Raw genomic sequence first — 17,591 nt, 5'->3', positions numbered from 1 at the left:
CGTTAATCCTTGACCATCAGTCTTGAGAATTATAGTCTGCTGGTGCACTGCCACATATTTAAGCTTTCTTAAATATCACTTATTTTAGTGTGCTATAAATTTTAAAATATTTCTTTAGAATGTTATTTCTCCCTTTGCCTCACCATGACAATAACCTTAAGAAATATTAATTACTGCAGAACTTGCAGATAAACTTAATATAGTCAAACATTGTGTAAGGTTTTGTGTCATTTGCACCACAACATGGGTATGTATTAGTGGTGTCCTGGCAATGTTTATTACAGTGTAATTCAACATTTTTATTTTGCCTTTCAAAAAATGTCCTTCTTAATCCAACAGCAATAATCGAATGTTATTGTTTTTGAGACTCTATGCACTGCCATGGCTTCTAATCTGTATACTAATCCACAAACATGGAATATTAGCAATTTTAAATTACCACAATCAGACCATTTCTCCAAAAAAGACTACAGTTATTTTGTTTTAGTTTCAACCAAAGGGAACAAATTGTGTCTTTATTTGTATTCCTAGAATCCCAATGGTGTGAAAACAGGCCCTTCGGCCTAACAAGTCCACACCAACCCTCCAAAGAGTAACCAACCCAGACCCATTCCCCTACTCTATTACTGTACATTTACCTCTGACTAATGCACCTAACCAACACATGCCTGAACACTATGGTCAATTTAGCATGGCCAATTCACCTAACCTGCACGTCTTTGGATTGTGGGAAGAAATCGGAGCACCCAGAGGAAACACACGCAGGCACGGGGAGAATGTGCAAACTCCGCACAGACAGTCACCAGGCTGGAGTCAAAGCCGGGTCCCTGGCTGTGAGGCAGCAGTGCTAACCATTGTGCCACCTATGCAAGGGCATTTCTCACCCATGCCACTTTGGAACTTATAATGTGCAGAATTGATGAACATGCGTGCAAATTGGGTTTATTGCTATTATCTTGCCACTTGAAACAATATTTTTTTCCTTTCTTGGAAATCAATGTCAATCATTTAAGTAATCCCAATGATACTGATTCAGCTGTAATAAATTTTCTTTATTATTGCCGATGCCTTTCAAATGAAATATGCATTTTAGTTCTTTACTCTGCATTCTGAGTGTGTATTTAGTGTATGTGTTTGACATTTTCCAGGATATAATGTAGTTGTACGAATACCAATTGGTGCTACAAATATTGATGTGCGTCAGCACAGCTATTCAGGGAAACCAGAAGATGACAATTATCTTGGTAAGTTCACTTTGAAGGAATGTAAAATATTTTATTTAAACGTGTGTAATAACTTTGTCTGCTTATTGCTTATTATTAGCACATTGCATTGCCCACAGTGGGTCCTAAATCAGCTCTCCAACTATCTACTTTCATGTATTTTATGGTCTCACAGTTATTCTGTTGCTCACTCTGCCACTACTTAGCTCTCCCAGTCTGTCATAAGTCAAAGTCTGTTTATATTGTTTGTGTTGTATTTATTTTGATTCATGTGCCTTGGGTATTGTTGGTAATAAAAACCAACATTTGGAGGTTCTTGGTTATCTGTCAGTTTTCATTGTTCATAGTAGTGGTCATCCTGTATTGGCAGATAATAGGGATTTTATTGTAAATCAATAATGTTTTCCTCTCTGTATATTTCGGATCTTCATTTTTGACTAATTTGGTAAAAGAGGTCAATAATGGTGAATGATCATATTTTCACTTTTGAGGCATAGTGCCAACATGAAATAATACAAGATAAACTACATCATGTGATGTAAAGTTCAATCTAAGCTCTGAATCTCAGTAAACATCCTTGTTGTTGAAAGTACTATCTCTTTGAATGAAACTGCTGGAATAGTGGAGAATTGCAAACATTTTCATTTATTACTGTTACAGCTGGCAAAGAGCTGAAACTTTCTTTTCATCTGTTTGGAATGGATTTGAATTCCAGACTCTAATTTGACATGAGCTGAAAATGTGTTGCCGGAAAAGCGCAACAGGTCAGGCAGCATCCAAGGAGCAGGAGAATCGATGTTTCGGGCATGAGCCCTTCTTCAGGAATGAGGAAAGTGTATCCAGCAGGCTAAGATAAAAGGTAGGGAGGAGGGACTTGGGGGAGGGGCGTTGGAAATGCGATAGGTGGAAGGAGGTCAAGGTGAGGATGATAGGCCGGAGTGGGGGTGGGGGCGGAGAGATCAGGAAGAAGATTGCAGGTTAGGAAGGCGGTGCTGAGTTCGAGGGATTTGACTGAGACAAGGTGGGGGGAGTGGAAATGAGAAAACTGGAGAAATCTGAGTTCATCCCTTGTGGTTGAAGGGTTCCTAGGCGGAAGATGAGGCGCTCTTCCTCCAACCGTCGTGTTGCTATGGTCTGGCGATGGAGGAGTCCAAGGACCTGCATGTCCTTGGTGGAGTGGGAGGGGGAGTTGAAGTGTTGAGCCACGGGGTGATTGGGTTGGTTGGTCCGGGTGTCCCAGAGGTGTTCTCTGAAATGTTCCGCAAGTAGGTGGCCTGTCTCCCCAATATAGAGGAGGCCACATCGGGTGCAGTGGATGCCATAAATGATGTGTGTGGAGGTGCAGGTGAATTTGTGGCGGGCATGGAAGGATCCCTGGGGTCTTGGAGGGAAGTAAGGGGGGAGGTGTGGGCGCAAGTTTTGCATTTCTTGCGGTTGAAGGGGAAGGTGCCGGGAGTGGAGGTTGGGTTGGTTGGGGGTGTGGACCTGACGAGGGAGTCACAGAGGGAGTGGTCTTTTCAAAACGCTGATAGGGGAGGGGAGGGAAATATATCCCTGGTGGTGGGGTCCGTTTGGAGGTGGCGGAAATGACGACGGATGATACGATGTATATGGAGGTTGGTGGGGTGGTAGGTGAGGACCAGTGGGATTCTGTCCTGGTGGCGATTGGAGGGGCTGGGCTCAAGGGCAGAGGAGCGGGAAGTGGAGGAGATGCGGTGGAGTTCACCTTGAGCCCCGCCCCTCCAATCGCCACCAGGACAGAACCCCACTGGTCCTTACCTACCACCTCACCAACCTCCATATACAGCATATCATCCGCCATCATTTCCGCCACCTCCAAACAGACCCCACCGCCAGGGATATATTTCCCTCCCCTCCCCTATCAGCGTTCCGAAAAGACCACTCCCTCGGTGACTCCCTCGTAAGGTCCACACCCCCCACCAACCCAACCTCCACTCCCGGCACCATCCCCTGCAACTGCAAGAAATGCAAAACTTGCGCCCACACCTCCCCCCTTACTTCCCTCCAAGGCCCCAAGGGATCCTTCCATATCTGCCACAAATTCACCTGCACCTCCACACACATCATTTACTGCATCCGCTGCACCCGATGTGGTCTCCTCTATACTGGGGAGACAGGCCGCCTACTTGCGGAACGTTTCAGAGAACACCTCTGGGACACCCGGACCAACCAACCCAACCACCCTGTGGCGCAACACTTCAACTCCCCTTCCCACTCCACCAAGGGAATGCAGGTCCTTGGACTCCTCCATCGCCAGACCATAGCAACACGACGGTTGGAGGAAGAGTGCCTCATCTTCCGCCTAGGAACCCTCCAACCACAAGGGATGAACTCAGATTTCTCCAGTTTTCTCATTTCCCCTCCCCCCACTTTGTCTCAGTCAAATCCCTCGAACTCAGCACCGTCTTCCTGACCTCTCCGCCCCCACCCCCACTTTGGCCTATCACCCTCACCTTAACCTCCTTCCACCTATCGCATTTCCAACGCTCCTCCCCCAAGTCCCTCCTCCCTACCTTTTATCTTAGCCTGCTGGACACACTTACCTCATTCCTGAAGAAGGGCTCATGCCTGAAACGTCGATTCTCCTGCTCCTTGGATGCTGCCTGACCTGCTGCGTTTTTCCAGCAACACATTTTCAGCTCTGATCTCCAGCATCTGCTGTCCTCGCTTTCTCCTCTGATTTGACATGTTGATTGGGCTCAATAGAAGGCTGGCAGGAACATAATCAATACTCAGCACTGCCTGGATGGTGTTGGTATAGGAGTGGTTTTACAGTGATTCCTTCAAATTAAGTGAAGTTCAATACAGAAATCAGTAAAAGCAGCAGCACAACTTGACAAGATTATAAAGTGCACTAACAAAGTACTGAAGTGGAAATACTGGTGTTGCTTTATAGATGATTGGAATACAAAAGCAGAAAGGTGATGTTAAATTTCTGCAGAATCTTGGTTAAACTCTTGGAATACCGTGTGCAATTTTGATCGCCATATTAAAAACAAAATGTTAAATCATTGAAGTCAATGCAGAAGCATTTAACAAGGGTGTTAGCGGAATTGAGAATGTGCACCTATCAGATGGGAGTCGTGTCTCTACAATAAGAGAACTAACAGGCGATCTGATATGAATAAACTATTTTTGTTTGGGTGGTAATTGCTAACTGATTAGATGAAGAACTTCACAGGAAGTTTTAAATATGTTGCAGTGATAATTCAGAAGGTGTTATTATGTAGAGTGCTTGAAGCAGATAACATTGAGTGTTTGGGGGAGACTTGATGTCTACATGAAGAAGAAGGAAATAAATGAATATAGTGATGTGTTGGGGAGAGGTAATTAACATGACAGATGTACATTATAAAGATGTGGCACGGGGCAGATGGTTTACTTCTGCATTCTATACTATATGTAACTAAGTTTGTCACTCAATGGAGTGTTTGGAATATTTCACATATTTTCTAAATAGTTCCTGTTCTCCAGAAACATTTTGACATGTTTACATGATAGAGTTAGGTATATTACACGTATTGCAGAATAAGGCATTGAAAAATATGAACGTAAAAGTAAAAGGATATTTATTACCATGGTATTTAGTTAATCTTGCTGATGTGCTCAATATACTTCTGCTTGGAGAAATGGGTGAAGAATTTGAATCTTGTGGCTGATGTTTATTTACTTATTAATTTAAATGTTTTCAGCAGAAATTTAGTTTGATGTATAGGATTGCTTCATGTTGAGAATAGCTTAAAAGGAAGAAATACCATGACATTTTTACAATCTTGAAAAATTTGTGGGAGAACAGACATTATGAATATCAATAAATTAAATGTAACATCTATGAAAACTGAAGTTGGCTTTGTAGGATTTTTTTGGTCCTTATTTTACTTTTGTTAATAATATATTCACTAACCAGGCACAAAATGAGGGAAATCTACTTAATTATGTATTAACTAAATAAAAATGCACCTTTTGACTATAAAAAAAGGATGAATTAAGTTTTATGTAAGTCTGTTGCACATAAACATTAAGCTAAAGCCAATGTTTATGGTAGAACGTGAGATGGCAATACATCAGAATAGCCACGTCTGAAGGTAGTACCAGCATAGATGAGGGTTTCAGCAGCACGAGAACTGAGGCAGTGGTTGAGTCATGTAAAATCACAGAGTTGGTAGTAGTTCACTAAGTGAAACATTGGTATATCATCAAAAACTCATCTTCGGAGAAGTAGAACAGGAAGATAAAATAGCCTGGTCAGCCTCAATTGTTGCAATGGGGAAGGATAGAATCAATGGCTCTGTCATTAGCTGTGGAATGGAATTTTTGGCATTGAACAGGAGCAATTACTTCATTTTTCCCAGTATTTAATTGTAGGAAATGCCAGCTCATCCAATACTGGATGTCAGATTGCTGACAATTTCATCTCAGTGGACAAGTTGAAATGGTTGGTGGTGATATAGAACTGTGTGGTGTCTGAGTACATGCAAAACTGATTTGATTCTGGACAATTGTCATCAAAGGGGCAGCTAACATAAATGCTCTGGAGACAATGGTGGTACTGGTATGGGAGTGAACAGACATCGCAAGTGATCTTTAGCTACACTCAGATAAGGATGATACCTACTGCATAACAGTGAAGAGACAATGAAGGAGGGTGTATGATCAGTTTTGTCTAGGGCTGCAGATGGTTTGAGAAGGAAAGTGATGCATTGTTTGCCTTTGTCACCATCACATCAATGTCAGAAGTGCTATCCTGTAGGAAGGAACTTAAATGATCACAGAGTGGAATCTTGATTGGAAGGATTCAAACGTGGAGTTTATAAAGCATGAGGGCTGTGCACAAACAATGTTGAGAAGTGCTATTTTAGTCAAGTTGTTTACTTAGGTTTCTAAGTTTCTAATTTTATCAAACTAGACTGAGTTTTATAATTAAAGGGAAAAATTATTTTGCAGAGGTGTGCTTAAGCAGGCTTATTGTAGGATTAAGGAATGAAATATAAAGTCATGAGGGAAAATGGAAACCTTCATTATTAACATTCTTAGATATCAGTAGTTTTGGAATTCACTTTGATATCATGCTTTACAGCCAGCTACTCAGCCAATTGAGTCGCTTGTTTCATGACTTTTCCTGTTAGTGCTTGTTAATGTAGAGGTATATGTAATGAGCTCCTGCTGTTTTACATTTAACTGTTAGATCAAGTGCTTTTTATTTCCAACGTCTTTGTGCACCAGCTAGTTTTATGTTATCCAGAATTGTTTGTACCCGAAATAACATTGACCCTGTTTAAATAGCTTTATGCAATACATTATACAATAATTTTTTTAAACTTATGGTCTCTCTAGAATAGATTATTTCCTTTTCAAATGTGGATATTTCTAATTAAACCAAATTCATTATATTCCGCAATCAGATTTATGGGGAAATCTGACAGTGTGCAATGTAAAAGTAGTGATTTAATGTATCCAATCAAATAATCTTTGTTTTCTTTCCAAATTACAGGTCTTTGGTATTTTAAGAATAAAGATATATTATGAAACTGAAGTCAGTTTGATATTTATATGGAATCCACTTGTTTTCATTGCTTAATATAATCAGCAAAATTTGACGTGAAAGTATGTTAGCAAAATGATCTCTGTTTATTTAATGATGTACAAAAAAATGTCTGCACATTTGCTAGATGATATTGACTGAACTTATTTTAAAATCTTTAGATTTGCTTACCTCTGAAAAGGATTTACATGAGTCACCTCTGACTACTGAACAGAATGGGATATTTAAAACTCGGTTACATAGATGTATGCAGTGAACTTGCACTTTTCATAGAAAATTAAATTCACACTTACATAATAGATATATTGTAGTTTTTTAAAAAAGAAAACATGGTATCTATGCATCACTGGCCTGGCCAGCATTTGTTACCCATTCCCAAATGCTTCGTGTGAACTGCCTTCTTGAACCATTGTAGTCCATCTGATACAGTGCAGTTAGGAGCAGACTTCCAGGATTTGACTCAGCAACATTGAAGAAATTGTGGTATTATAATCATGTATGGCTTGGAGGGGAGCATTCAGAGGATGGCTTTCTTGCAGTATTTGCAGTTCTTGTTCTTCTAGATGTAGACTTTGCAAGTTAGGAAGGAGCTGTTGAAGGAAGCTTGGTAACTTGCTGTGGTCCATTTTGAATATGGTATACACTGCTGCCTCTATTAATAGCAGAGAGAGAAAATGTTTAAGGTAGTGGCTGAGGGAGTGATCAAACTCCCTGTTTTGGCCTGGATGGTATTAAACTTCTTGAGCGTTGTTGGAGTTCACTCAGACAGGCAAGTAGAGAATATTCCATCATATTTCTGGCTTGTACCTTGTAGATGATGGAGAGGCTTTGAGAACACAGGAGGTGTACTTAATTGCTGCTGTACTCAGTGTTTAGCTGGCTTTTCTGCTTTAGTTTCTAGTCAGTGATAACTTCTACATGTACTTGGTTGAGATTCAATTCTGGTAATGCTGTTGAATGTCCGGGGTAAATGTTTGGATTCTCTCTTGTTGGAGATGGTCATTACTTGGTGTGAATATTTCTTATCATTTCTCAGCCAGACCTCTAAACATATATAATCATTATCTGCGAAAGATAGGGACACATACTTCCCACGGATACTAAAAGCACAGATATCACTCCTACATACCGCAAAAGGATTGTGATTGGTTTACTGAGGCACACTGGACGACTCAATGGGAAACTAAAAAGCCAAGGTTTGGGGCTGACTTTGCAAGTATGGGAATCTTGTGGGGGACAAAACTGTGAATAATGAGTGTTTACTTCCTCCAGTACCATGAGTTCTTATTAAGTAACCTTACATGCAACTTATTCAAATTTTTCTTTGGAAATTCAGATACATTGCATCCACTGATTCCCATTTATCTATCCTCCTCATTACATTCTCAGAGAATTCTAATAAGTTAATCAGGCCTGATTTTCCCTTCATGAAGCCATTCTGACTCTGCTCAATCATATTATGCATTTCTGAATACTTTTGTTATTACAGCCTTTACAATAGACCCTAACATTTTCCCAGTGACAATGCTATGCTAACTGGCCTATAGTTACCTTTTGTCTCCTTCACTTTTTAAAATAAAGGTAGAGGATTGCAGCAAACATATGAGAATACTAGCTTCCCAGACGTTTGTTTGTCCAAACCTGTGTAGGATCCTTATTGGGTGAGAGAAGTAATTCAGCTTGAGGGATCCAAAGAACACTGCATGATTCTGCACAAATCCAAATGTTAAACTGTTGTCACACCCTTGATTGTCCTTCACTACCAGTGAAGCCTATTGAGCCAGCTATTTCCTGCTGTGTGGATTACACTTTAAGCCCTGAAGCTGCTTATTCATTTTGCTGCCACCTGGTTGTACAAGTGGGATTCTCCATTTTAGCTTAATTCAGGATGAAAGTGGAAAGTGTCAATGGGTTAGCCAGTTTCTTGCATGACAGCAATGAATAGAAATGCAGCGGAAAGCAAAAACTTCTGTTTCATTGCTAATGGTGCAAACTTTTAAGAATTTCTCGTGGATTGGAATTTTCTTTTCCCTGACTGGCAGGTGAGAGGCTGGTGTCACATCAAACTCAGCAGGCGCATCCCTCCCCCCATCCCTAAAAATGTCTAAACTTTTACACAAAGCATGGGAAATGACAAGTTTCTGACCCACTCATGGGCCTATTGAGCCCCTAAATGGTCATTTCACCCCAGCTGGTGTTTTGTTTATGGTGGGGAGACACCCACACCAATCAGGAAGCTCAGTGACTATAACAACGCAATCTGGTGTTGGGCCAGATTTGCCAGCATTGGAGACCTCATCAAGGGCATTTCACATCCCTATCTTCACTCTGATCCCTTGATCTGGGTCCCACCTTCCTCCATTCACCTCCCACTTCCCACTTACCCTTCCCCTTGACCTCTAGCGTTGAACCTGTCTACCTGTCCTGAATCCTCAGCATTAGACACTGGAAAGACAGAGCTGCTGGGCAATTGGATTGGCTGACAGGTCCCTAAAGTAGGACCTGCGTTTGTGATAGGAATAGAAGTTTCATCTTAAAACAATTCACGCTGCTCAGATTGTTCAATGTTGTGCAGTAGCCATCAGGATTGTAGTACATTCCCCACCAACCTTTTGGACAATAGGTCCAGGGACCTTTGCAAATTCTGTAATATTCAAGTGAAATATTCTGTAATGTTATTGTTAAAAAATGTAATGAATCAACTTTATTTTTGAGAAGAGAAAACAAAAATAAAGTAGGGCCTGGACAGAGACAATAGTGGGCTGTGAACTACATTTTCTTCTCATACTTCATTGGAAGGCAAATGGATTTTCTTGCAAAGTTTAATAATCTCTGGTCCAAAGTTAAACATGACAGTACACCGATTTATAACTTAAATTGTTATGAATGCATTTATATTCACAGATTCATCCCTATAGAGTCATAATCGAAGCAATTTAATACCTATACACATCTTGTTTGCTCATTTAGCCAATCCATTTAAATTAAAACTTGCTATAAAAATCCATAAAGTACTATACTCCTAGAAATACTAGAAGATAAATCACATTGTATAACATTGAAAGTGAATGGCTGTAGTGCAATAGCTCCAGTAATTAACAAATCTGAGTGTTCAATTTTTACTGATGTTTGAACATAACAGAATCAATGAAATTGTTTTGCCCATTTGTGATTCATAAGCACAGAAATGATATTAGTCAACCGAAATGCAATGTTTCCAGTTAATCAAATGACATGGTTATTCTGATCATTCATAAAACTAAACAAATAAGTACAGTATACATACTTATAGGAGAATAATTATCTAAACAAGCATGTGGTAAACAAGCACAATCTTCATAGAGTATAATAGTATAAAAGCATCCATTTTGCAAATGTAATAACTTGTTGTGGTTAGGACAATAGCAACTATTTAGCAGTTTAAAGGGAATGTTGCATGACTTTGTATTTACCTAGAGGTGCAAAGCTCTGCATTTTTTTCCTCTTCCTTGAACTTGTTGGCTGCAGTGGTATTAGTCACTTGAACAATTGTACTGAGGCTATAAAGTCCAGGAACATTTGCTTCCTTTCTGTTCAGAAGTGGCTTGCTTCAATATGTTATAACCCCAACTTTGTGCACTGTTAAAATCATGATGTTCAAATGTTGTAGCCTCTTCAGCTTCCCCAGATACAGTTTTCACTACTGGGACAAATATTATACCTTATTCCTGCACATCAGTAGTTCTATTTCTGTTTCTCTTTTGTTGTTTAGATGAAAGAGATTTAATTACGTAACAATGAATGAAATGGTTCAAACTCAGGAAATAAGCTGAAAAATCACATTAGTGTGAAGTTGTGTGATGTGTTACTGATTCACAGGAAACTGCTTTCTAGGACAAAGCTTTAAATTCCCACAGGACTTGTTAATTATTTGCCCCTTCTTTAATTAAGATTGAATGTGTAGGTGGGAAAAAGCAGACAGGAAGCTGTTTAATTATATCTAACATTATCATACCATATAGAAACGGAACAGCTTGTGAAAATCTGTATAGAATACATTTGACTCATATATAATATTTATAATATTTATGGATCTTCAAGATCTTTTGCAAGTTACGTTCATACATTTGTATTCTCATTGCATTTCATTTTGCAGCTTTGGCTAACAGTCGAGAAGAATTCCTTTTAAACGGAGATTTTGTGGTCAGCATGTTTAAAAGGGAAATTAAAGTTAGAGGAGCTGTAATTGAGTATAGTGGCTCTGATAATGGTGTGGAAAGAATCAACTGTACTGATCGGATTGAGGAAGAACTGATAGTTCAGGTAAATCAACATGCATGGTTACATTCTGTGCATTATATTGTCATTTGTTATACATTTTCATGAACAATCAAACAATTTATTTTAATACTGTATTCAAGGTTTTGTCTGTGGGAAATCTATACAATCCTGACGTGCGTTACTCATTCAACATTCCCATTGAAGATAAAGTACAGCGATTTTTTTGGGATCAGTTTGGCCCTTGGCAGGATTGCAACAGACTTTGCCAAGGTAAAATTTATTGGAATTCATACTTAAACAATCAAAACATTTGTGCCTGTTTATATAATTGGTTACTTGTTGATAGTTTTGAATCGTGTTCCAGGAGATAATTTTAATATATTCACTTTTTTCATGGATGTTCTCTAACATGACGCTGTATTTCAATAGGCGAAAGGAAGAGAAGACCAATTTGTACCAGAGAAAGTGATCGGCTGGTAGTGTCTGATCAGAGATGCGATCAAACTCCACGCCCAGCTCCTTTAACTGAATCATGCAACACAGACTGTGAAATACGGTGTGTGTTTTTCTAGATTTGTCTTCCTGTCAAAATTATTTTCATGGGGATTAAGAGATGACTTCTAATTTTTCTTACTAACATAACATTAACACTATTATATGTTGTAGAGTCATACTAGAGTTTTGGAAACAGACCCCATGGTCCAACCAGTCCCTGTCAAACGTATTCCCAAACTGAACTAGTCCCATCTTCCTGCTCCTGATCCATATCCATCCAAACCATTCCTATTCGCATACTTATCCAAGTGTATTTTAATTGTTGTAATTGTGCCCACAACTTATTCCACACGCAAACCACCCTCAGTGTAAAAAATTTGTCCCTCATTTCTTTTTTAAATCTCTCTCCTTTCATCTTAAAAAAAAATGTGCCCCCTAGTCTTGAAATCCACTATCCTAGGGAAAAGACGCTTTCTGTTATCTTTACCTATACCCCTCATGATTTATAAATCTCTATAAAGTCACCACTCAACTGCCTATGCTCCAGTGAAAAATGTCCCAGCCTATCAAGCCTTTCTTTGTAACTCAAACCTTCCATACCTGGCATGAACCTCGCAAGCAAACACAAAAATTGCTGAAAAGGCTCAGCAGGTCTGGTGGCATCTCTGAGGAGAAATCAGAGTTAATGTTTTCAGGTCCAGTGACCCTTCCTCAGAACTGATGGTAGCTCAGAAAAAGTTAGTTTATATGCAGAAGATAGGGTGGAGGGAGGGGTTAAGGAGTAAACAATGGGGTGAGGATAGAGCCCAAAGAGAGAAAACAACAGTTGGACAGATATCCTGGTAAATTTCTTTTGAGCCCTCTCCAGCTTAATAACATCCACAACTATTTATTCACTCACGGGACATGAGCATCACTGGCTACAGAGGAACCTCGATTATTCGAATGACACATGCGGGGAGTATTTTGTTTGGATAATTGAATATTCGGATAATCAAATGCCAGATAACACAGTTTAGCCAAGCATCGGGACCTTGCGATCTTGTCTAAATAATCTGAAATGTAAATAATTGAATGCTGGATAACCAAGGTTCCTCTGTGTAAACCTGTCTATTAATTGGCCTACTAAGGTCTCCAATGAGTCTAAGCGAGGGAAGGTTAGCTGATACCTCACCCATCCGCTCTTATTATTGAGTCTAAGCAAGAAATCCACTAGTGGGCAGGCTGTAAATTTCTTGCATGAATTCAAGTTCCACGTATTTCTGATGATACGACTTCTCTAGAGCACTCCCCTAAGCTGAGTTGTCAGATGGCTTGCTCAACATCCACTGTCATATGGGCTTTCACTTTTACATTCACCATAAAATTCACTCCAGCACTCCAAGACCCCACATTTCCTTGCATCTCACATTCTTTTTCTTGCATCTGTCATGAAATGAATCCTGTCAAAAACAGGTGAGAACCTTATGAAAATATTCAAATCACAGTCTTGTCTTATTAATTGCTACTAAATGTAGACAGGCAATACCTGTCACAATGTCTGGACTCCCCAGCACACTTCACATTTGAAATTGAGTCATAAATGTCAGGTAGGAAACGTAGCAATCAGTGTCCACGTTTACCAAAGAAATGTTATGATGTTGCTTGTACAGGACTCTGAGGAGGACAAATGGAATGTTGTTTTAAGTATTGAATTTGAAAACTTGTGTCTCCAAAAGTGAGGCATCCATCACCCTCCTTGCCACAATTCCTTGGTGCATGACCTTGATTCTATGCTGAACTCTCTGGATAGGACCTCAACCAACAGTCTGCTGCTGAGGAGGTGAGCTGCCCCTCAGTGCTCACTGAAAATCATTTTCATGCGCGTTGCATCTGAAAATAAGCATTATCATTTAAAACACAGTGCATAGCTTTAGTGATAGATAAATACTGCAGGTAATTGTTTCTATCAGTTGCAAATGTGCAAAGGTAATAAGCAATGCACCATACAGAAGATATCCAACCTAGTTTTAAACATTTTTAAACAACCTCGTATGTCACATGTCAGGAGGGACTTGAACCCGCTCTGCAACATGAGCCTATAACCAATTCAGTTCTAGCTTGGATTGTCCAAGCTAATTAATGTATTATGCTGCTTACTCTCAAACAGATGGCATATTGCCAGAAAAAGCGAATGCACAGCCCAATGTGGACCTGGCTATCGAACCTTGGATATTTACTGTGCAAAATATAGTAGATCGGAAGGAAAGACCGAAAAAATAGATGAGACATACTGCAGCTATCAACCAAAGCCAGATAATAAGGAAGTGTGTCATGGAGATTGCAATGTAGGAGGCTGGCAATATTCATCATGGTCAGAGGTAAGCTATTTCCCGAACTGCACTCAATGCAGAATAGCTCTAATTATTATATAGTAATATGATGGAAAATGTAATTACATTTAATTTCTTGATATAACAGACACCAGAAACTGTATTTTAATGTATGGCCATGTTTCTGATAATGTTCCAGAACTATTTTTGACTTTGATTTCTAACACCCATCAGCAGATAAATCACCTCAAAACATGTCGTTGTGTCGTTGAAATTGCCATGCAGTTCTTATTATTCAAAGAAAAGCGGGTTGAACACTTTTCATAAAGATATTGCTCCATAAAGAAAACAAATTTGTGCAAGTAAAATGTGAACTTTAATCAGTGTTTGTGTTTGGAATAAAAGCACAGTTGTACAGTATGTATGTACTACCCTGCTCATCTGTACAGGGTTGTTATTTTGATAAGTTAAAACAAAAGTACCATTAGTAGGTTTCAGTTGGCTTTTAAATGGTTTCTTAAGCTTAGCTTTGTTTTGAAAACAGGTCATTTATGTTTAAAGCACTTCACTGGAGTTAGTTGCTGCATATTTTACCTCCTATGCAAGTGACTAATGTTGATACTCGAGAGTAAATTATCAGTGTCTGACATGCAGATCACTGGAAAATTATGGACATGAAGTCATGGACAATAAATGTGTAATTCTTTATGGAATGTGGGCATTTTTGGCAAGGCCAACATTTATTGTCATCTTTACTTTCCTTTGACGAGGTGGTGATGAGCCACATTTGTCCTTTGTGAACCTGAGTAAATAATACCCCACACCAGAAGTACACAATCATAAAATATACGAAGAGTAGAAATTGCCCAAAGCTGACTCTTTATCTATGTCTTAGATCAGACCTTTACATACAACACTTCCTTCATGTTTCTCATGTGAAATTTAAATGGAACAAAAGGTTGAGTGTTGATTCCAAAGAAGAGTTACTATAATTCAAGAGTTTTCTATGTACACCTGCTCTTATTTATGTGCAGATGAATAGCAACATTGATGTGGTGGAGTAGAGTAGTGCTGGAAAAGCACAGCAGTTCAGGCAGCATCCGAGAAGCAGGAAAATCGACATTTTGGCCAAAAGCCCTTCATCAGGAATACAGGCAGAGTGCCTGAAAGGTGGAGAGATAAATGAGAGGAGGGTGGGGATGGGGAGAAAGTAGCATAGAGTACAATAGGTGAGTGGGGGTAGGAATGAAGGTGATAGGTCAGGGAGGAGGGTGGGGGAAGGTAGCAAAGAGTACAATGGGTGGATGGGAGTGGGATGAAGGTGATAGGTCAGAGAGGAGGGTGGAGTGGATAGGTGGAAAGGAAGATAGGCCAGTAGGACAGGTCATGGGGACGGTGCTGAGCTGGAAGTTTGGAACTGGGGTGAGGTGGGGGAAGAGGAAATGAGGAAACTGGTGAAATTGATGCCCTGGGGTTGAAGTGTTCCGAGGAGGAAGATGAGGCGTTCTTTCTCCAGGTGTCTGGTGGTGAGGGAGTGGCGGTGAAGGAGTCCCAGGACCTGCATGTCCTCGGCTGAGTGGGAGGGAGAGTTGAAATGTTGGGCCACAGGACGGTGTGGTTGATGGTGCAGGTGTCCCAGAGATGTTCCCTAAAGTGCTCTGCTAGGAGGCGTCCAGTCTCCCCAATGTAGAGGAGACCGCATCGGGAGCAACGGATACAATAAATGATATTGGTGGGTATGCAGGTAAAACTTTGATGGATGTGGAAGGCTCCTTTAGGGCCTTTGATGGAGGTGAGGGAGGAGGTGTGGGCGCAGGTTTTGCAATTCCTGCGGTGGCAGGGGAGGGTGGGTTGTTGGGGGGTGTGGACCTGACCAGGTAGTCTTTGCAGAAGGCGGAAAGGGGTGGGGAGGGAAATATATCCCTGGTGGTGGGGTCCGTTTGGAGGTGGCGGAAATGTCGGTGGATGGTTTGGTTTATGCGAAGGTTGGTAGGGTGGAAAGTGAGCACCAGGGGGGTTCTGTCCTTGTTACAGTTGGAGGGGTGAGGTCTGAGGGCGGAGGTGTGGGATGTGGACAAGATGCGTTGGAGGGCATCTTCAACCACGTGGGAAGGGAAATTGCAGTCTCGAAAGAAGGAGGCAATCTGGTGTGTTCTGTGGTGGAACTGGTCCTCCTGGGAGCAGATATGGCGGAAGCGGAGAAGTTGGCAATACGGGATAGCATTTTTGCAGGAAGTAGGGTGGGAAGAGGTATAATTCAGGTAGCTGTGGGAGTCGGTAAAAAATGTCGGTGTCAAGTCGGTCATCATTAATGGAGATGGAGAGGTCCAGGAAGGGGAGGGGGATGTCACAGATGGTCCAGGTAAATTTAAGGTCAGGGTGGAATGTGTTGGTGAAGTTGATGAATTGCTCAACATCCTCGCGGGAGCACGAGGTGGCGCCAATGCAGTCATTAATGTAGCGGAGGAAGAGGTGGGGAGTGGTGCCGGTGTAATTAGGGAAGATGGACTGTTCTACGTAGCCAACAAAGAGACAGGCATAGCTGGGGCCCATACAGGTACCCATGGCTACCTCTTTGGTCTGGAGGAAATGGGAGGATTCGAAGGACACCCGCACCAATCAACCACACTGCTCTGTGGCCCAACATTTCAACTCCCCCTCCCACTCTACCGAGGACATGCAGGTCCTGGACTCCTTCACTGCCGCTCCCCCACCACCAGAAGCCTGGAGAAAGAAGCCTCATCTTCTGCCTTGGAACACTTCAACCCCAGGGCATCAATGTGGACTTCACCAGTTTCCTCATTTCCCCTTCCCCCACCTCACCCCAGTTCCAAACTTCCAGCTCAGCACCGTCCCCATGACCTATCCTACCTGCCTATCTTCTTTTCCACCTATCCACTCCACCCTCCTCTCTGACCTATCACCTTCATCCCACCCCCATCCAGCTATTGCACTCTTTGCTACCTTCCCCCACCCTCCTCCCTAACCTATCACCTTCATCCCTACCCCCACTCACCTATTGTACTCTATGCTACTTTCTCCCCACCCCCACCTTCCTCTCATTTATCTCTCCACCCTTCAGGCACTCTGCCTGTATTCCTGATGAAGGGCTTTTGCCCAAAATGTTGATTTTCCTGCTCCTCGGATGCTGCCTGAACTGCTGTGCTTTTCCAGCACCACTCTACTCCAGAATCTGGTTTCCAGCATCTGCAGTCATTGTTTTTACCAACATTGATGTGGTGGAAGATTAATTACATAATTAATTTGTAAACAAAATCAAGCATTTATTAATGCATGCTTTTTTTCTCTTCATATTTTCTTCATACACACTTTATTGATAGTGTTTGTATAAATGACATTTTTGAGTATGGAGATGATGATGCATAATTATCCTATGCCCAGTCTCACTAAGGCAGGCAGCACAGATGTTCCATGCTGCTGACTTATTGTGATGATTTAAGGATACAGTCCAGTACAAATTACATTGCTGGCTAATTAACTGCTCAACAGAGGGCTCTCCAGAATCAGTGGCTAGACAATGTACAGCTTGCCTGGCTGTCTTAAAGGCAGTCCACACTATTTAAAGGGTAAGTGTACTCATGAAAGGAAAGTTACTGAGACATTTTATGAAGGCTTAGCTCAACAGTCAAGGGATACAAAGGGAGCGAAATGCCAGAGAGGGAGGGATCTCGGTTTTGGATGTGCTATCAGAGGCTTTTTGATGCAGCTGGAAAGGAG

At 41.1% G+C, this 17,591-nt stretch overlaps 1 protein-coding gene across 6 annotated transcripts in view; it reads left to right on the top strand.

The window, feature by feature from the left end:
- adamts9 (ADAM metallopeptidase with thrombospondin type 1 motif, 9) overlaps nt 1-17,591 on the top strand; it is a 256,708-nt gene that overhangs the window by 92,436 nt on the left and 146,681 nt on the right. For all 6 annotated transcript variants that reach the window (XR_011962042.1, XM_072582481.1, XM_072582483.1 and 3 more), the window contains exons 16-20: nt 1,149-1,244; nt 10,922-11,088; nt 11,187-11,316; nt 11,476-11,602; nt 13,691-13,901. Coding sequence is in view for 5 of the 6 variants with exons in the window: in XM_072582481.1 (XP_072438582.1) it covers nt 1,149-1,244; nt 10,922-11,088; nt 11,187-11,316; nt 11,476-11,602; nt 13,691-13,901 (731 nt within the window). In the remaining variant the exon portion in view is untranslated. The remainder of the gene's footprint in view (nt 1-1,148; nt 1,245-10,921; nt 11,089-11,186; nt 11,317-11,475; nt 11,603-13,690; nt 13,902-17,591) is intronic.

This window comes from Chiloscyllium punctatum, chromosome 12, assembly GCF_047496795.1.
Source record: "Chiloscyllium punctatum isolate Juve2018m chromosome 12, sChiPun1.3, whole genome shotgun sequence".
Lineage (NCBI taxonomy): Eukaryota > Metazoa > Chordata > Chondrichthyes > Orectolobiformes > Hemiscylliidae > Chiloscyllium > Chiloscyllium punctatum.
Note: the sequence above shows the minus strand (reverse complement) of the source record. Positions and strands in the feature narration are given on the sequence as shown.